The 21,709-nt window shown below is 41.1% G+C and overlaps 3 protein-coding genes across 7 annotated transcripts in view; 1 reads left to right on the top strand and 2 right to left on the bottom strand.

Annotated features, from left to right (window-relative positions):
• Positions 1 to 21,709, bottom strand: part of LOC134226558 (sodium-dependent transporter bedraggled-like) — an 822,794-nt gene that overhangs the window by 90,748 nt on the left and 710,337 nt on the right. The gene's annotated exons all lie outside the window — the stretch shown is intronic.
• Positions 5,605 to 7,559, top strand: LOC134223690 (probable cytochrome P450 9f2). Its single transcript, XM_062702879.1, has 2 exons — positions 5,605 to 5,983; positions 6,045 to 7,559. Exons 1-2 carry the CDS (start codon positions 5,769 to 5,771, stop codon positions 7,447 to 7,449), a joined length of 1,620 nt encoding a protein of 539 aa, XP_062558863.1. The 5' UTR covers positions 5,605 to 5,768; the 3' UTR covers positions 7,450 to 7,559.
• On the bottom strand, positions 18,972 to 21,231 carry LOC134223689 (probable cytochrome P450 9f2). Its single transcript, XM_062702878.1, has 3 exons — positions 21,101 to 21,231; positions 20,686 to 20,957; positions 18,972 to 20,615 (listed from the first exon to the last, which is right to left on the bottom strand). The coding sequence occupies exons 2-3, from the start codon at positions 20,898 to 20,900 to the stop codon at positions 19,229 to 19,231; spliced, it is 1,602 nt and encodes a 533-aa protein (XP_062558862.1). The 5' UTR covers positions 20,901 to 20,957; positions 21,101 to 21,231; the 3' UTR covers positions 18,972 to 19,228.

Raw genomic sequence — 21,709 nt, 5'->3', positions numbered from 1 at the left:
GCCGGATGATTGTTCGATACTAGCGTCGTTTCTTTCACCAGAAAACGATTCCGATTCCAGAGTGTCATAAACCTCACCGACCGTACACAAATTTTAGAGGTACACAGCAAACAGCACTTGGTTTTCAAATAATCAAGAATTAGCCATTAATTCGAACAAGACCTGCTCTGCGTCATCAATATGACCAGAATCACATCTCTTCATTTCACATCACTAAATGGTGACTGTCATGATGAAACACACTACCGTCCACGCGCAAAGCTTACTTCGATCTTCGGAATTTGTTCTGTTACACTTGTAGTACGAAACTTTTTTTTTAAACATTAAACGATAAATTGAACACAAATTAAACAAATAAAATCGAATATGCACCCGCGTAAAAAGCATCCGCTAAAGTTCTACAAGCCGAACGCCAGCGAAAAAGACAGCAGAAAAATCCTGTCAATTTAAGTTTCACTTGTATCCACTAGATTTCGTGGCGGTTCTGGCTCTCCACGAAGTATCTTCGCAACTCCTGTTCGTTGACGCGGAAACTGTCGGCATCCACCAGGTGACGCCGGTGTAGATGTATGGACCGACATTTATCGATACCAAACTCCATCCGGATGTCGATGATGAATACCGTTACATGATGCAGAAATTGGTTCAGCTTCTCCACAGATCTCCGCAAACAGTCGTCCATCAAGAAGGTGTGAGTAATATTTGTACTGCTTTCCCCATTCTTCAATGATAACCATAGTTGTGTTGCCTTGGAAAATGCCCCTTCTGATGCTGAGAGACCTGGACCGTAACCACAAAACAGATAGACATCATGGAACAAACTGCAAATTTCAAAGTAGGCTCTTTGTGTATCAAAAATCGACGAACGGCACTCCCGTATATCCAGGGCGACAGAAAGAGAAAGCAATGCATGCGATGCCTCTCTGTCTTATGTGCGTTGTTCAGTAAAGCTTGACTTCCACCGCTAGGTTCGCTAGCGTTTCAAAATCATGGAAGGACCACATTCTACGGAAAAAATGCCTATAAGTTATGTGCCGTAACACTTTTCCTCCATCGGCAATGTGAAGGGATGTGCTCCACATCCTCATAGCGTGCTGCATTAGCCTGATGGCGTTACCGTCTATCTTGTACAACAGCAGTAACTTAAGAAGGTACGAATGAGGTACTGAGTCTAACGGCTACTTATAGTCGATAAACGAAATGCTCAGATTCCTTTGCTTGTGGGTGGCCTGCCCATCCTTGAAGCCTCGTGCGTTGCGTCGACAACCTTTTTGTCCCTCGGTCATCAGGTTGTTGACGTCACAATGGTTCTGCACCCTCCTCGCTATTACCAACGGCAGCACTTTGTACAGACTAGCAAGGCACGTTATTGGTCTGGACATGGCTGGGTTCAAAGTGTTCCGATCTTTCGGAAGAATATAAGTACCACCCCTAGTGATGCCAGAGGTTATCAAGTACCGTGTTGAAACAACCGAGCGTCTGTTCACCAAGGAGGTGCGGCTCCAACAGCGTCTGTTCTGGCATCCAGCGGCTGAGTATGAAATGCTATTCCCCGGAAGCTATACCTAAGATGGCAGCCCCATCCCGGTGGATAGGGAACCTTGGGCCAACAACCTACTGTTCCCGAATCATCAATTTGTTCGAGAATCCGATAATAAAAGAATACGGACTGATTCTACGGCGACGACTCTTAGCGCGAAACAACGGACAATAATAGGAACATGGGACGTTCTAACTCTAGCCCAGCAGGGCAAATTGGCACAGCTTGCAAATGAGGCACGCCGCATGAAACTTATGATCCGGGGCTGAGTGAAGTCCGTTGGCCAAACTTTGGAGAGCACAGATTTCCGTCGGGACAAATTCTGCTTACTCTGGTTTTCGAGGTGAACACGTTTTCTGACATCGCGAAGTTGGCATCCTACTAAGCAAGCACTTATGAAGTGGGAACCTATAAGTGAAAGGATAATCGTTGCCAGATTTAGAACACTCAATGCCGTCGTAGAAGAATTCCGAAGGGTGATATCAAGATCTGTTTGGGCGACTTCAATGCGAAGATCGGATCCGACAACTCGTACCATGAGCGCATTATGGGACGCCATGCTCTCGGAGAAATGAGCGAAAACGGAGAGCTGTTTGCAGAATTTTGTGGTAATATCGACATGGTGATCGGGGGATCGCTCTTCCCTCATCGACCGGTTCACAAGGTCACGTGGGTCTCCCGTGACGGCTTTACAGATAATCAAATCGACCACATCTGCCACAGCCGCAAATGGAAATGGAGCCTTCTTGATGTACGGAATAAACTTAGTTCCGATATCGCGTCTGATCATCACCTCTTCATCGGCGAAATACGCCTGCGCATTGCGCAGATTCGTCGGCAGATGGAGAGAGTTGGATGACGGTTCAACATACGCCGACTGGAAGATGCCACGATGAAACGGTCCTTCGTTGAAGAACTGGAGACGCGTGCTGCAGATATTCCGGAAGGTGGCAGCGTGGAAGACCAATGGACTGCCATCAAGAATGCCTTCATCACCACCAGCGAGAATAATCTGGGCGAACTACGCACCCAGAGAAAACAATGGATCACCGATGAGACCTGGAGAAAGATAGAGGAGCGAAGAGAAGCCAAAGCCGCGATAGAGCGATCGAAAACCAGAGGAGCCAAAGTCTTAGCCCGTCAACGATACGCGGCTCTTGAGAAGGAAGTAAAACGCTCATGTCGACGAGACAAGCGAGCGTGGGCAGACTTTCTGGCCGACGAAGGAGAGAGAGCCGCCGCAACCGGGGACATTCGCCTCCTCTACGATATCTCACGATGCTTAAGCGGGGCGAAGATGAATGCAACGATGCCTGTGAAAGACGCGAATGATCAGTTACTGACCGACCCAACTGACCAGCTGAAACGCTGGTTCGAGCACTTCGAACAACTTTTTCAAGTGCCAGCCAGGCCATCACCACCTCGGCATGATCTGCCTAGGATCCGACGTATAACACGCGTCAATACCGAAGCTCCATCACTGCTAGAGATTCAAACAGCCATCCAAAGCATGAAATCGAATAAAGCCCCAGGGGTCGACCGCATATCAGCCGAGATGCTCAAAGCTGACCCCATGACATCCGCTCAACTACTGCATCGTTTATTTCGCAAAATCTGGGACACCGCAACTTTCCCGGTCGACTGGATGCAAGGTATCTTAGTGAAGGTGCCCAAAAAGGGTGACCTGACTGTATGCGATAACTGGCGAGGCATTATGTTGCTGTGTACCGTTCTCAAAGTTCTGTGCAAAATTATCCTAGCCCGGATTCAGGAGAAGATCGATGCGACTCTCCGGCGGCAGCAAGCCGGATTCCGTGCCGGAAGATCCTGTGTGGACCATATTGTCACGCTCCGCAGGTCAACGAATTCCAAGAGTCCCTTTACTTGGTATTCATTGACTACGAAAAAGCTTTCGACCGTCTCAATCACGAGAATATGTGGGGCGCCGGATGATGCGGATGATGTTGCACTCCTTGCTCAACGGCGCTCTGATATGCAGAGTAAGCTCAACGACCTTGCCGAGCGCTCCTCTTCGGCAGATTTAGCCATCAACGTCAACAAAACCAAATCGTTGGATGTAAACACGGTGACCTTTTCCAGTTTGTTGTTGAAAGCTTCCAATATCTTGGTAGCCGAATGGCGTCAGACGGCGGTACCAAGATCGACATAGGCGCACGGATCAAGAAAGCAAGGGCTGCCTTTGTGAGTTTAAGAAATATCTGGAAAAACAGGCAGATAAGTGAACGCACCAAAATACGAATTTTCAACTCTAACGTGAAATCTGTGCTGTTATACGCTAGCGAACATGGTGTGTATCAGTGGAGAACACTCAACGGCTGCAGGTGTTCATTAACAGATGCCTGCGGTATATAATTCGGGCCTGGTGGCCTCACAACTGGATCTCAAACAACGAGCTCCATCGTCGTTGTCACCAGAGGCCGATAGCAACAGAAATTCGGGATCGGAAGTGGGGCTGGGTCGGCCACACTCTACGTAGGGGCGGAAACGACTGCACTCGTCAACTGATAGGAGTACTGCCATTTGGGTAGCCGATACCGGGACATGGGATCTGTCCCACAGAACTGTGTAACTGCTGTGTTCGTCCTTCAATTGGCTCTTGTTGGCCTTGGCTCTTGGCTCTTGGCCACTGTTGGTTCTGGAGCAGCGGGTGCAATCGAATCGTGACGGTTACCTGCGATTTATGCATCCAACCCAACAGAACTCCTTCTCGACGTATCGCTAGATCTTGCCTCCTAGTAGAGGAGGATCCTAACTCCCTCTGCACTTCCCGCTTGATGTACTCTACGTCTTCTGGAGTCAGCATATTATGTGACATAATAGCCCTCTGGCGTGTGTACAACTTGTTCTGGTCAAGTTGAGTTGCAACTCGTGGGAATCTCTCATTGAACATCTCCCGCATCGCCGGTCTGCTGGACATATCCGACTCCATACTGGTGCAAACGTAGTAGCAACGGATCACGTACTGATTTATCTCCCTCATCCACATGATCCGTTCCGGATCTAAATTATGGAACATAACATACATTGGATTTCACGTGGAACTGGTTTCAAATACACACCAGGTAGCATTCCGAAAACTATATATCTTCTGGCAGTATTCGACAATATTTAAGAAATAATAAAACTGACATTTGGTACAACTGACAATGGAGAGCATCTTGTTGGTTTCAACATAGGTTTTGAGGGGATGGGCAAGTTTTTTTTAGCGAATGGAAATTGGGGAAAGCTTTTTAAATCATTCAATTACAATATTCTTCACTGGGTACTCTTATTAATAGGAATTGTAAAAAAATTGCTATCTCCATGTTGATTGAAAAATAAATAACTTAATGGGTGTTGAGTAGCGAGAACAATCAGCGTTTGGTTAGATAGGAATTATTCCAGTTCCAGTCGGGAAACAGTTCTAGTCAAACTCAAACAAACTAACGACATACTACAAAAAGACCATCACCCAAAAAACAAATCTGACAATTATTGTATAAAAAATTGATTTCAATTTGATTGTAAGATTTCAATACATCAATTGTATTAAAATCTTCCAAAATTGTTTATGCCAAATTATTATACAGTTTCTGTAAGGTTCTTATGTAGAACTGTATCAAAATCTGCCATCCGTTGGTTGGGTGCAGTAACTAGTTTCACTAGACGATTTGAAATAAGATAAACGTCTGTTCTCTGGGTATAATAAATCAGCTTTACTAAAATCATCGCGTACTTTGACCTGTGGGCCGGACTCGCAACCGATATTGCTACGACGAGGTGACGAAACTTTATTAATCGCGAGCCTGAGCAGTAGACAATAATTCCAGCTGTTCAAAGTATGCTGCGACTGGCGAAAATATCGATAATGTCGTCACCATACCTGTTCACATACTCTTCGAAAACCCAAAAACATTTCACAACATCATACGCCGTTTACACATATGTTGACTTATCGTAATCCAGTTCGACCAATAAAAGCGCGAATACGCCTTTAGCTCACACACACCCCCTTTTCCGCTGGTAATGACGTTTTGGCGAGCGGATTACTCACAGCTTGCTTCGATCCACCCGGCGTGTTTTATTTGAACCCACCGCAGTGTAGTGCGGAACACAGTTGAGTTCAGTGCTGCTCGCCTGCACGATACAACGACCGGTTTACTGTGATTATTTTCAATACATAAAGTGACTTGCTCGGCGGGGTCTACTTCGATTGGTGGTAGTAAAAATGCTGGAAGTGAATTTGTTTGCTGCGATTGCCGTTGGAGCGCTGATTCTGGCGGTTTATCATAAGATATCGAAACGATATAACTACTTCCTGACGAAGCCGGTGCCATGTGCGAAGCCGACGTTTCTATTGGGAAGCAGTAGTGCAATGTTGACTCGTAAAAAGGACATTGCGTCGCATATTCGGACATTGTATGATACTTATCCTGATGCAAAGTAAGTGCAAATAAAAGATTTAACATAAGTACATTTTTGAATAATGTTTCAACTGTTCTAGAATAATGGGTTTCTACGACCTAACAAAACCGGTATTCATGCTCCGTGATGTAGAAATCATCAAGAAGATTACGGTGAAAGACTTCGAGCATTTCACCGATCACACACCTTCGATGACGGGCTCGACAGAAGAGGTTGGCGAAGACGCCCTTCTTGGTAACTCGCTATTCGCGCTGCGTGGCCAGAAGTGGCGAGACATGCGATCGACCTTGAGTCCGGCATTTACTGGAAGCAAGATGAGACACATGTTTGAGCTGGTGTTGGAGAGCGGTCAATCGATGGTCGAGTTTTTGCTCTCGGAAGTCAAAGCCGGCAAAACGTTGGAGCTTGAAATGAAGGACACATTCACCCGGTTCGGAAACGATGTGATCGCAACGGTGGCCTTCGGGATTAAGGTGGATTCAATGCGGAATCGTGACAATAATTTCTACATGAAAGGGAAGCAATTGATAAATTTCCAGAGGCTTGCAGTGATTGTTAAGTTTCTACTAATGCGAGCCATGCCCTCCCTGATGGAAAAATTGGGAGCAGATTTAATAGATGCAGATGCGGCCAAATATTTCACGGATGTGATCAGGGAGAATATGCAACAGCGCGATGTGCATGGCATAGTGAGAAACGATATGATCCACATGTTGATGGAGGTGCGGAAGGGTGCCTTGAAGCACGAAAAGGGCGAACTGGATGCGAAAGATGCTGGGTTTGCAACTGTGGAGGAATCACATGTTGGAAAAACGACACATACGAGGGTTTGGAAAGAAAAGGAGCTTATTGCGCAGTGTTTCATTTTCTTTCTGGCAGGGTTTGATACATTATCTACGGGTCTTACATTTTTGACATACGAATTAGCTATCAATCCGGAGATTCAGCAACGTTTATACGAAGAAATAATGGAAACTGAGTCTAATCTTGAAGGTAAACCACTGACATACGAAGTACTGCAGAAGATGAAGTACATGGACATGGTCGTGTCGGAGAGTCTACGCAAGTGGCCACCGGGTATTGTAGCGGATCGCATCTGTACCAAGGACTATCAATACAAGGACGGTACGTCATCGAGTTTCGTGATCGAAAAGGGAACCTCTGTTTGGATTCCTACGATCGCCATCCATAACGATCCGGAGTACTATCCCAATCCGGACAAGTTCGATCCGGAGCGATTCAGCGAAGAGAACAAGGCGAAGATCAACCCGTCCGCCTATATTCCGTTCGGAGCGGGGCCAAGGAATTGCATCGGATCGCGACTGGCACTGATGGAGATCAAATCTGTCGTGTATTGTCTGCTGCGGGATTTCAGCTTCGAACCGACGGAGAAGACGCAAATTCCTCTGCGGTTGACCATGAGCGGGTTCACCCTGCAGGGGGAGAAGGGCGTTTGGCTGGAGTTTAAACCAAGGGCGCTGTAAGAATGCCTCTGTTGCTAAGCAAAAATTGTAGTTACGTACTTTTTTGGGCGTAGTCAATATGCAACTTTCATCGATCAAAGCATTATTATATTTTAAAAATAAAATCAAATACTAGAATAATGTATTCAGAATTGTACAACTAGAGGAAAGAAAAAAATATCATAGAATGCAGACTGTTAAAATGGGAAGTGGAAAATTTTCACCATTTTCGCTGTGCACCTCGCCTTCTTGTTCTCGTCGGATCGTGTTATATGTGTATCCTTATTTCAAAATCCAATAGTAAATGATTTCAAAACGGTTCATGATTCAATACCCACGATACGAGTTCACACCCGTCGAAAGCGATCTAATTCAATCATGTTACCGATTACGAACAATCAAATCCTCTGCCATTTTTGATTCCGAAAAACGTTTATCTTTATATCAACACGAGTTTATAACTGTACTCATTCACAACAAATACTTCTCAATTATTACCCAGACTAAACAAATATCATTGTATTGTACGGAAAGAGCTTGGCAAACACGACGATGACGGTTGAAGATGAGATCATTGAAAAGTGGCGTTTTCAAGTGTGGTAAAGTGCCACTGAATGAATGAGACAATCAAATTATTCAGCTCATAGAAGCATATTAATTGTCACATGTGGATAGATGTTCAAGTAAAAATAGTGTCTACTTCATAAATTTTACTATGTCAAGAAAATTAGTTTAAGAGAATTTGATTTTTTTCCTCTGAGCTTCTGAAAAAAAAAATCAAAGTAAGGATTTCTAAACTTTCTGGAATACTGTAAAACCTCTTTTTGCACATAATAAATAAAGATAATTCAATACAATTCAATTCTTTTTGTGCCATAAAAGGTGGAGCGTAAACTGTGACAGAGCGTAGGAAGAAGGAGCGTTACTTGAATATTTTGCCTAAAAAGAGTAAGCGTTATTTCGAATTTCGAGCGTAAAACGTTTGGAAGCCTTTAGGTAAACAAAGTTTGATATTTAACATACTTTAAGTCTAATGATGTATGTACACCAATTTCGGTATCAGAGTTGTCCAATTGCTTTAGTGTGGAGGTCTTGAGATCTTTTGGTGTGCCAGGTACAACAGGTAAAGGGAATTAATAAGAGCTATAGGTCTATGTTCACATCTGAATACATAATAAGCAGATCTTCCTTATTAAAAAGTATTCTAGGTTATCCGAGAGCTCCATAGAGAGCATCACACGTACTTAGTAGTTGCCAAGCTACTACATGGAGTAGCACTGGAGTGTGAGACTCGACCGGTGAAGGCATTGCAGATCGAACTGAACTCTAGCTCTCGCGACAATCGCATTTTCTCCAATTTCCGGATGTCGCAACTGCATCGCGAGTAGCGCGCATCTGTGCCATAGCCGTGCGCCATCATGCGCACCACTCGCGATGTAGTTGCGACATTCGGAAATGGGAGAAAATGCTATTGTAGCGAGAGGTCAGTTCGGTTTACAACTGGATCTACAATAATAACGACCAAACTCCCGCCCATTTTCCCCAGGACCTGCCTCCCAGATTTTTTTCATTTCCACTTAACTTCCATTTTGAAATTCCCACCATTCCCCGACTTTTCCCCGATATTTTTTGAAAAATTCCAGATATAATTTTGACTATTTCAAATAAAAATTTTCATTCAAGTTATGAAAAAAAATCGTGAATGATCATATTTTATTCTAAAAGTACTTTTAATTCACGTTTACTGTTTACATTTTTTTCTACTTTTATTGTCTCAGTCAATTTTTTGACTAACTAAGGTCAAAAGTCAAAAGTCTATTTTTAAATCGATAGTTCTAGAGCTACATGTAAAAAGGGTGTAAAATCATCCAAAATTGATAATGTTCTGAAAACTCAGATGTTAAAACACCAGTCTAGCATACTGAGGGTCGTGGGTTTGAATCCCATCCAAGGAAAGTAGTTACCTTCAATACATTTTGCAAATCTTTCACATAATGTACATATTAGGGTGGTTCAAAAAATCGATTTTGCTCCACTAAAATCGATTACTAATTATTGGGGCGATTAATCAACATGCGGTTCCACTGAGTGAAAGCTCTTGAGTATTCCTTTCAGCTATGTAGGTTTTCTTTTAACCTGCGCTTAATAAGAAAGCGTCATTATCAGTATATAGAAAAAATAAATTTCCCCATACTAATTTGCGTGCAAAGTTGAAACGGCTTGTGCTAAGTCAGTTTCAATCCAAATGAGCTCAAATTTTCAGAAGACGCTCAGAACATGACAAAAAATCAGATGGGTGCTGTGGAGCAAAATCGATTTTTTGAGGGCAACTTTGTACATGTTTTGTGTTGCACGCAGAACGATAGCGCGGTTATCGAAATGTCCGGTTTTGCTATAAGGGCGAATAAATAAATTCGTGTTTTGTATTGGACGTAGAACGTAGTGCATTGGACGTAAGCAGAACGATCGACCGTTCACTGAAATTTTGTTCTCCTTTGTGCGGGTGAGTAAATTGATTAGAATGGAAAAGTTTAGATCGCGTCCAGACATGTTTTCTTTCAGTAAGCAGAACGATAGAGCTTGAGCTTGATTGACTGCCCGTAGTTCCTACTCCATTATGACCAGATCAGCTGTTCATGCACAGAGAACCAACAGATGTTTGCTTGGGACTAGCACACATCTTCAATGTACAAGCACTGGTGGTCTCATTTGTTAGGTCATACTGGCGCCTGCCACGTCAGAATGCAAGTCAATGTAGGGAAGGGGGAGCAAATGATGATAAAATCACTGGCCCACTGCCACGAGTTCATACGGAATTTATTTGGAATTTTTTGGTTAACGAGCTGCCAAATGTGATAGGTTAGAAGAAAGCAACTAATGGAATTTCTAATTGGATGTAGGAAACGAGCTTTTGAGGTCATTCCCAATTCTAGCAGCTACTGCTAGAATAGTCAAGTTAAAGGTATAGGATAGTAATGGAAACGGTATGCAAGTCCATTTCCAGTTCTAGCGATTGCTAGAACATGAGAAATATAGATAAAGAACAAAGTAGCATAATGGAACGGACCTGGGATTGAACCCACGACCTCCTGCGTATGAGGCAGAAGCAGTAGCCATATGACTATCAAGCCCGTTTATTTTCTCCCGCTTTCATAGAAAACATAAACAATGAAAGGAATTTCGATATATTTTCACGGATTTTTATTTCACGCAACAAACTATTGTAAACAAGCTGTTTCTTCTTCAATAATGTTACTTCTAACTCGAAAATCAGGAACAATATAATCATTCTATCGACTAGTCATCGTTATTAGCACAGATCTATTAAAACTATTTAGAAATTTAGATTTCAAAACAAAGCAACATTGCCATCATGACTGCTTGTAATGTGACAGGTGACCGGCAGCCCGCTACTTTTTCATTTGGTCTCTTGAAATAGAAAATGCAACTGTTTTCGCTTTCACATGACGATCACGAAAACTAGCAGTGCTGGTAATTATTGCTGACCTGGCAATAACTGAGTATCAATCGTGTGCGGTCAATCATGTTCATGTCCATGCTCATACTCATGCTGTTAATCGCTTCTTAAATGTTGGTCTAGAGTTAACCTTAAACTTTATGAACTTGGCTTTCTCAGTCTGTATATTCAAGAACGATTTTATGGTTACATTCCCGACGTTTCGGCCGATTGGTTCTAGCCTTTCTCAAGGGTCGTAAGGTCTATTGCCTATCGTAATTTTTCGTTCTTAGTTCGACAAATGCATCGTCGGTATAGTGAAAACATTCAAAGATTTTTTTTACAAACATAACTATTTAAAAATTGCAGGCATGATAGGAAAACTCACCGAGCAACTGATGTGGAGAACCAAAAATTACGATAGGCTATAGACCTTACGACCCTTGAGAAAGGTTAAAACCAATCGGTCGAAACGTCGGGAATGTAATTATAAGATCGTTCTTGAATATACAGACTGAGAAAGACAAGTTCATAAAGTAAACTAAATCTAGTCGAAAACGTAAGTTAGCGCAACAAGTTAACCTTGAATAATTTGAAGAATCCGTTGAAGGAATAAACCTGTTGGCATCTGCCAATATTTTGACATCCATCTTCTCCAACACATGTTTCAAAGATGAATCAGCCTAGGGATGCAAATCTCTTTAATAAAGATAATAATAATAACCATTATGTTATTCATTGCTTGTAACCTATCTCTATTACTTTCATCAATCTATTTTCAGTTCATGAGACTTACTTTATCTTGGCCATTGAATTATTATTGCCTTGACTATTTCCATTATTGCTACACATCCTGATCTTTTTATGGCATCATTCTTTATTATTTATGGCAGTATTTCTTTTATCCTTATGTTGGTTTAACCAGAGATTGTTGAGATGCCTGGAATTGAACATAATTGGATACACCCGACCGACAAGTCTTCAGAAAAAAACTCTTGTCTAGTTTCTGGTTTCAATATCATTTTCATTATATTTTTAACAAGGCCGGATAGTTCCTCAAATAGTTTCAAACGTTACGTGAAGAAACCTACGCATTTAGAAATAGTAGACGATGTTTTTTCATGTTTTGCAATAGAATAATCATACATGAATTCTCGGGTACTTATTCAAAAGAACGTATGTGATTTTGTAAACAAAGATTCAAACGCCGATTTGTCCTATATGATAGCACTCCCACGCAAACCATCACCTCAAACAGGTAGGGGCATTGGCGTAAATAGGGGGGGGCGGGGGGGGCTTGGCCCCCTCCAGACCTACTTGTGCCCCCCCCCCAGAAAATTTTGAAAAGTAATTCCAACTTAGTCAGTTTTTATTTCATTTACATATTGCCTACATATTTCTTTATTTTGATTATGAATTCTATAAACATATTTATTACATCTATGACCATTTGTTCAGCAAAGCATCGAAATATTTAAGTTGGACCCCCGTGAACATTTTCTCGATTTTTAAGCTAAAATCAATGCCGCTTCTAATTCAGTTGCTAGCTTAAAATAATAAATTTGTTCTGCATTTGTTTGACTAGTATCCTGGTCTCAGAAACATAAAAACATAATTGTATTAAGATATAAATATTTCTGTTCTATTGAACTACTATCCGCTTCAAAAAAGACTGAAGCAACTACATCAAAATGAGCACATGTACACAAATCCGGTCAATGAAATTTCGAACGACCATTCTTTCGAAAATCTTCGAGTTAATCGCAAGGTATGCCGCAAAACAGTTGATCAAATTCCTATGGAGCTTTTTGCTCTCGCTATATAATTCTGGCACAGAAAGATATAAAATTATAAAACTTAAGAATCTTTGTTACAATGACAGAAAACTTAACAACGCATTCCATTGAAAGTATTAGGACAAAACTTAGGCAACCTTCGCACTCACAGCAGAGATTGCATTAAAGAAATATTTTTATAATCCTCGAAAGATCTTGTTCCATTTAATTTTTTGGCGATTTCATAAGGATCATCGGAAAACTCTTTTGTGCCTGCTTGAGTTAGAATTTGTTTTTAAGGATAAAAAAAAATAGATTCAAAAACCAGTTCGTATCAGAAAACATTTCTTTGCAGCACAATTCAGATCGATTTGGTTGCTTCTCAAGTCTCTTTGGTCTTTGCAGAGAAATCTCTCACCTATTCAGAAAACCATAATAAAGCCTCTTCCTAACGTCAGTAACTACAAAAACCCTATGTTATTCTGAAATTTGATTTATGACTCATAATTTTATGACTCATGGAATTTATGACTCATAAAAACACTTTAGGATTCCAAATTTGTGTTCATCGGTACTTAACTATTTCAGCACATAGCATACATTTTGAAATTGCATGAATACTTATATTGATTATGACAAAATTTCGTGGAATTCACATCTAAAGAGTTTCAAAAATTTCAAGTTTCAAAAAAATCGTGATCTTTATGAATTAAGTAATCATGGAAATGCTTGAAAACTTTCAAAAATATACTCATATCGAATTTCATTTATAGATAATTCGAAGAAGATTCTTGAATCTTAGATTACACACTTATCCACATTTAGTAACATGGAGAATGATTAATTATTTTAGAGCGTCTTAGGGGAAATGCTACAAGGTTAAAAGACTATTATTCTTCCATTTACTTCCACTATTAACTTTTTTATGTATCAACAAGCAGATACGTATTTCGTTTCCTACTTGGAAACTTCTTCAGTGTTTGTTATCGACTATAACACATCGATAACAAACACTGAAGAAGTTTCCAAGTAGGAAACGAAATACGTATCTGCTTGTTGATACATAAAAAAGTTAATAGTGGAAGTAAATGGAAGAATAATAGTCTTTTAACATGGAGAAGACAAGTTGACACAGACACAGCGTTTTGAAGAAATCACAGCATCATTGGAAATCAATTGTATTATTCGCGATTTTTTTATGTTAGTTCTAGGACGAATGAGCGATAAACTTAGTCAAACAATTTCTGTTGCAATCCATGCGCACAGTGCTTTAAATCGCCTTTGAAAATTACATCCCACCAGCTGGTGCCATGGCCCCCCCTAGACCGAGACTCTAGTTACGCCTATGGGTAGGGGAAGCTTTCGGCCGCCTGTTGGTGGTGTTGTTTTGCGTGGGAGTGCCATCAGATTGGACAAATCGACGTTTGAATCTTTGTTTACAGAATCATATACGTCCTTTTGAATAAGTACCCGAGAATTAATGAAATAAACACCTGATGACTTTTTCCCCGTTTTTTTTTAATAATTTCAAGAAATTTTCGAATTTTTCCTGTATCTCCTGCGTGGACTTTTGATTCACGCATATTTCTCGCATTTCCTGACTTACTGAGGGCGGAGGTGTTGTGGAAGAAAGCTGTGTGTAATAAAGTCAGCTTCAGCTTAGGCGTTAGAAGGTGTTATCTCTACTGCATCTCCAGTGACCCATTTCAGACTGCCTGGTAACTCACGTCCAGTCCGAGGTCATTTTCACTTGCAATAAGCCCCGTCCGCTTGTTTATGCTACCATTATCAATTGGACAATGGATCCATAAACAAACTTCCGGATTTTTTAATCCAGCGCGAATTTTGTTCTGGAATCATATAAAAAACATACCGAAACCATCTCACCAATTTTATCCAAAATCACTTCTAGTTTCCATGAACAATTCGCTTTACTCTTCCAGAGCTATTCTGAGCAATTCGTTTTTGATCCATGTATTTTTGATATTATCACATCACATATTATCACCCACACATATTTAACCAAAGACGTCCCCGTATACAAAGTACACAAACGATCTCGCGCACTCTATTAAAAATAACACTTTATCAAAGGTCACCAAACGCGTAAATTTTAAACTTCAGATCACTTAAACTTTTGTCATCTTGTACTTATGCTTATGCACAATATAGACATCAGCCGAATCTATTTCTTGCGGGAACGAACAAAACCGTGACAGCAAATTCAATAGCAACCATCCGCGCGCATGGCTTGCTGGGTCTCTCTCATGGAACGTACACACGGTCAAGCAGTTTGACCAACATTGACTCCACCTCTCGTTTATTCCAACATCCATCAAGTCTTACCAACAGCGGCACGAACAATGAATTTATTCCACCAACAATATCACACACGAACGACCGATGCGCCAACTTGAGCACCAACCATCAAAAAATAACTTCACTACAAATGCTCAAAGGGAAAATCCATTAATTACGTAACGCAAAAATTGGGCATTTTCAACCCCCCCTCCCCCCTACGTCACACTTTTTGTATGAAACGTCTGAAAATTTTGTATGGATCGTCACACTTTGGCCAACCCCCCCTCCCCCCTCAAAGCGTTACGTAATTTGTGGATGCTCCCAAACATGTTCGGCGAACCTTGACTCCACCCCCGACAACTAAAACTAAAACCAAACCGTTTTATTTTTTTCCAACCGCGCCGCCAACTGTCAAATGTTTGTTCAAACAACTTCACACACGTTCAAACAAAGCAGCAACCGAAGCGTTTTCTTGGGGGCGGTGTCAATGTTCGTCAAACTGCTTGACTGGTGTGTACGTTGCATCAAACAGAAAGAATTTCCGGTGTATCCATAAATGCTGCAGATCCATATTGATATATTAACGCATGATAAGCAGATCTTCCCCTTTTTCAAGAATTTAATGATCTTCAACAAAGAGCGCCTGGTCGGCTGTTTTTATTTTTTGACAGCAGTTTTTCTCGCTCCCGATATTTTTGTTTGGCTGGTGCTACGCCCCGTGATTTCCGCCGATTATGACTTTTGAGCTATCAGTACACTGTTTGTCATAATGACAAATATTTGTCAAGTCGGCCTGATATCCATGTCGATTTCTGGTCAGTCTGATAGATATCCGGATAAACTTGACAAATATTTGACATCATGACAAACAGTGTACAACTGAGGGCTTTAGGATCTCGCCAGATAAATAACTTCGTGAAGTGCGCTAGTGTTCGTTCGGTGTTCAACGACTTTTTGTTGGGAACTAAAGTGAGTCTTTAACGCCAGTGTTCCGTTTGACATTGTGCGATGATTTTAAATGGGTGTCCGCTTGTATAAAGTCATTTGTGTAAACTTATATAATTGTCGTCGCGCGCGAGTCATCGGCTATGAAAAGTGCAATTGCTGTTGGGGATGAGTTGTCACTTTCCCGCTACTGTTCTCAGGGACTTCGGAACTCTCGGAAGGGGTCAACAGAAAATCGGTGAAGCTGTTCCTTTTCTCTACTTTCGTAGTTTAGAACACGATTACCTTTCTACCTTTGCTTTTCAATTAAAAAAAAACAATTGATTTTTTCATGTCTTTATTTGTTTTGAAACAAAAATTGGATGGTTCGTTTATATAATATGCACATTTAAACCTCAAGTGGAAACCATAATGATGATAAGATTAAAAGGATTAAAATATAACACGGTGTCTCTAAGGGGAACAATATTTTTTAAAGAATCAGTGTTTCTGAGAGACCCATCACGCGGAGGAATATGGTCTCCTCTTTCATGTCGTTTTTGTACCTATTGAAATATTCATTGAACAGTTCGTCATTGAAAGTGACGGCGTACTTATGAGAAGTGTGAAGTAATTAATTGTTTTACAGTCAAACCTCCATGAGTCGATATTGAAGGGACCATCGACTCATGGGAATATCGAGATGTGGAACATGAAATCCTTGGAGAACTCTTTGAACGGACCAAGAAAATATTTTTAAATATGGAATAATTTGTTTCCATGAGTCGATATCGAGTCATAGAACATCGACTCATGGAAGTTTGACTGTATTATATAAAGGTTATACGGATCGCATCACTCATCAAGGTGAATCCAATCCATTCAAATAACTATTTACCCCGTCCCACGTACACAAATCCTTCCTGTGACATCTGTGGAGATGCAGAGGTGATCTCGGCCTCTAGAAGCAATGGATGTCACCCCAACATTCCTTCCTTCATTTCCCAGATGACGGTAAGGACGCGGTCGGCGCCGTTATTGATTCTTGAATGTCTTGAATTCTTAATCTGTGCACATTGAGGTTGGAATGCTAATCCCAAGCCCCAACTGTTGGTTCCCTGTGCAATTTTGATTGTTCTGATCAATCACGGAGTAGCAACTACGAATTGTACGGTCATCAAGCTCAAGCTCAATTTAATGATCTTCAACAACCTCCAGAAGTGTAGACCTGTCTTGATACATAGGACAGGATGCGTCCATGGCATATGTTCATGGTCATGCAAGAAAACCCTTGAGTAATGCCTTAAGGCGTACACTCGTGGCGAATGATCTACCGTGCTCAGGAATTGAATTATTCACTTATCATCTCTGTATACATTTACGATATGTAGCATACCGTGAGAAACTTTTCTCCTATTCTGTCATGATAAAGAACTGATGGCTATACCCCATTATAAATTTATTTTAAAAAGCTACTAACAAGGTTGTGCGTAAAAAATATGTTCCTCAACACAATTAAAATTACGTTTTATAATCACTTCTCGGTGGGGGCTACCTATCCGATTCGGTTTTTTCGCCCTTGTATAAAATTTTAACTTGTTTTCATGGCCTGTAATAATTCGAAACAGTTTTTGCTTTCCTTTGATCGTTATTCGTTATCTAATGAGAACAATTTCTGCAAACCCTGACCGTGCTGTTTGAAAAGTGGTACATGTAATAGCCCTCTATGGCACATGTTCATGGCCATTAAAGAAAACCCTAAAGCAATGTCTCAATGTCTACACGTGTAACATGAGACCTATTGTTCTGTTTGAAAAGTGGTGCATCCAAATCTCCTTCAGCCGATGTTCTATGATTCGATATCAACTCGTGGCAGCAAATAATGCCATACTAACAATATTTTCTAGGTTGTTATGGTCCCTGTTATGTTGTTATGGTATGGAAACAACTACCCAAGAATTTTTCGATGTCAACTGAATAACTGATAAATGTTTGACTATATATGGCCTTTGCGGTACATATAGTAGAATACAAATATTCATTATCATTCAATAAAACCATGGAGTAAAGCCAGCATGCGTAACCAGAGACACATCAACCTCTTTTGAATGTGGTGCATGTCCTTTATGATATTGTTCCGACTTTGTCACTATTCGATTTTGTCTACCGCTCGATTGGCACTTTCTCGATTTTAAACACGTTTCATCAAATTTCGCGTTACCAAGCCATGATCTGCTTCATATTAGTGATCTAGATGGAGTTTGTATACTACCTATAACCCATGATAACAAGAACTACTTGGAGTAATGCAAACATTTTCCAAGATGGGGTTACACAACTTGTTTATACTGTGTCAAACCTCCAAGAGTCGATATTGAAAGGACCGTCGACTCATGGAAATATTCTGAGGTCTGGAGGTATGGAGCGTAATGGAGGTTTGACTTTACTTCAACTGTACTACTTGATTCAAAGTAGTTCATTTCTACCTAGAACCCACGAAAACAACAAAAAATTCTTGGAATGTACAGATATACTGAGGGTTACAGAACTTGTTGGCTCTTCAGTAACTGTCTCGATTTCGGAGCTAATTCTGCAGGTCTTGTTTCTATGGGGTTTGTATACTATCCAGAACCGATGCGATGACAGTAACAAGAACTACAAACATATACCATGATGGGGTTATACAACTAACTCCGTCATGGGAGTTGATCTGCAAACCTTTATTCTATGGAGTTGGTAGACTACTCAGAACCGGTGGCAACAACAAGAACTACTAGGAACTGTTACGGAGGTTGATGTGCTGATCTTGACTTTATGGAGCGTAAAAAAATGAGAGCGCAAAAGTAGGGAGCGGTTGTTATTATTTAATCTAAAAGTTTTACAGTAGGTAGTACACTAAAACTTCAAATTCCCAAAAAAATGTATGCGTTGTTTTAATCTCACCAGAGGAAGTCGTATACCATTAGCAGAAACAAATAAGAATCAATTCTAATTGAAGTTTGAATATCTCGAACCTTAATAAGATATTTGTAGTATTTTTTTTCAAATGAATGCATATAGAAATACAAAGTAAATAAAAGAAATAATTTATGCTTTGCAGTAACTTTATTTAAATTCCAATATAATATGTTAGATTTGTATTGACGTCAAACAAATTAAGTTATTATTATTAGTATTACATTAAATTGGATAACTTCCAAATATTATTGTTTTTAAAAACATACCATGACTGTAGTCAATGTGACTTACTTATCTACGATAGAATAACAATTGATAAGATATCAGTTTCCGGTGCGGTCGTGCGTTAGTCGTATCATAAAAAAATCAAGTGCATCTTCGTCGTTCATCTGGCTTTCAATTTCAACCAAACGCCCTGCTCCGGTTGCAAGCTGAAAGCACTCTTGGACAACTTGAGCGGAATCTGCGTCCTGGCGGAAGCTTGCAGGCTGAACTCGCGCAACAGATGGTACATCGCTATCTTGATCTCCAACAGCGCCAGTCTCGATCCGATGCAGTTTCTTGGTCCGGCTCCGAACGGAAGATATGTTCCCGGTATGATTTTCGAGCGATTGGCTTCGCTGAACCGTTCCGGGTCGAATCGCTCCGGATCCGGGAAATATTGCGGATCATGCTGCAATGCCAACATCGGCACCCAAATGGTGTTACCTTTTTCGATGGTAAAACGCAGCCCTTCTTCGTCGTCGAAGACGTAGTCTTTGTTGGTGTACCGATCCGTCAGGGTGGCTGTCGGCCATTTACGAAGTGCCTCCGATACAACCGTATCCATGTAGGGCATCTTCTGAAGGGTATCATAGGTTAGAGGGTTACCATCCAGAGATAATTCAGTTTTGCAAATTTCCTCGTAGAGTCGGTCTTGAATGTCCTGATTCACGGTGAGCTCGTAGGAGAGTAAAGACAAGATGCTGGATATATTGTCGAACGCGGCGAAGAAAAACAGGAAACACTGGGCGATCAATTCGTTTTCCGTCCAAACTCTGGAATGCGTCGATTTGCCCACGTCGGATTCGTCAACAATTGCGTAACCCTCGGCGTGTTCGGTTTCCTGCTTTTCATGTGTCAGCGCCCCTTTCTGGGCATCCATCAACATGTTAATCAAATCGTTCCGAATGATTCCTCGACTTTTGCGCTGTTCCATATTGTCCTTGAAGACCTTTTTGAAGTAATCCGCCAGATTCACATCCACAAGATCGAAGTGTAGAATTTTTTGCAAAAAAGGTAAAACCCGCAAGGCAATGAATCTCGCCAACGACGGAAATGAATGAATTTTCTGCGTCTGCTTTCCTCTGGTGTAGAACTCGTTATCCGGATCGCGGAACGAATCCACCTCTATCCCGAACGCGACCGTAGCGATTGCGTCGCAGACGAACCGCGAGAAGGTTTCCTTCATGTCGAGTTCCAAACCGTCGCCATGCTTGGCTTCCGATTGGAAAAATCCAGTCATACTGGTGGCACAGTTTGCCACCAACTCGAACATGTGCCGTATGCGACTGCCGGTAAAGGTAGGGCTCAGCGTCGATCGCATGTCGCGCCATTTTTGTCCCCGGAGCGAGAACAGCGAGTTGAAGAACAAACTGTCGTGAGGGACATTCTCGCCGAACACCGGTGTACGATCGATGAAACTATCGAAGTCCCGTATAGTGATCTTTTTGATCATCTTCGGGTCACGTAACATGTATGCTGGTTTAGTGAATTCGTAGTAGCCGATAATTCTGAGTAGGTTGAGATAAGATTATAAGCAAAAGCGAATTCTTATAGATAAAACGGTTACTTATTACTTACTTGGCATCAGGAAAAGTGTTGTACAGAACTTTCGATCCGAAAACCAACTCGATCCGTTTGATGATCACCATATCGAAAATACCCCACAGGAAGGTGGGTTTGATGCACGGAATCGGTTTGGTCAAAAAGTAATGATACTTTTTCGCGATGTGGTGATAGAACAGCAGGACTACGGCTCCCACCGCCAAAGCGCCAAGCAAGTTCACATCGACCATCTTGCGTGGCCAAGTCCAAGTAATGCGCAACACAAATGGCAAAGGGAGTTTGCTGGCCTATTTCAAATCAAACAACGGAAAAAGTTATGATGATGTAATTAGAATATTTCAACTGACTTGCATTAAGCGCTAATTTGTTAATATTTGCTTGCACAAATCAAATAAAATACGGATGCAATTGTACTGCAATTTTCCATTACCTAGCACTTTGAAAAACCAATATTAAAAGTCAAGAGAAGAAATGCGACGAAGCCCGTCCGATGAGATCAGCGCTCGTTATAATACTAAAATTGATTCTGTTTCGTGCTTACTACGCCGTAGCAAGTTCTTTATATACTAACCCACGTCGTATAAATATGTGGTTGTTGGTTTATCTTTCACGCTCTCGACCATTGAGCAGCGTCGTAAAGTCGGCGTGTATGGAATCAAAACAAAATACGATGGGGTCGGATACAGATAAGATATCGATTGGCGCACACATTTTCATGCTTACTTACAGAGTATTTCCGATGCTACTTGAGGGGTTTAGAAGCAAAGAAGTGTAAGTAACAAAAACTTCATTTCAATAATAAAGTTAAAAAAAAAACAACTTCATTTCGATGTAAATTGAACAGAAAGATCACTTAATTTCCGTAAATAATCAGAATAAATCTGACTGATTTTTATCATTTATTACCTCTATTCCATCAAAATGTCACTTACACTGGAAAGCGATAACATAAATCCGTTCTGAATTTCAGGAGAATTCCAATCCGAATTTCTGGAGGAATCCGCTATTGATTCCAGGAGAAATCCGGTCTGGAATACAA

The sequence above is a fragment of the Armigeres subalbatus genome, chromosome 3, assembly GCF_024139115.2.
Source record: "Armigeres subalbatus isolate Guangzhou_Male chromosome 3, GZ_Asu_2, whole genome shotgun sequence".
NCBI lineage: Eukaryota > Metazoa > Arthropoda > Insecta > Diptera > Culicidae > Armigeres > Armigeres subalbatus.
The sequence above is the reverse complement of the archived record's forward strand: the minus strand, read 5'-3'. Positions and strand labels throughout refer to the sequence as shown.

Coding starts and splice junctions, on each gene's coding strand:
- LOC134223690 (XM_062702879.1), top strand. CDS start 5,769: ATGCTGGAAGTGAATTTGTTTGCTGCGATTGCCGTTGGAGCGCTGATT. Junction 5,984..6,044: donor GATACTTATCCTGATGCAAA/GTAAGTGCAAAT, acceptor CAACTGTTCTAG/AATAATGGGTTTCTACGACC.
- LOC134223689 (XM_062702878.1), bottom strand. CDS start 20,900: ATGGTCGATGTGAACTTGCTTGGCGCTTTGGCGGTGGGAGCCGTAGTC. Junction 20,616..20,685: donor AACACTTTTCCTGATGCCAA/GTAAGTAATAAG, acceptor CAACCTACTCAG/AATTATCGGCTACTACGAAT.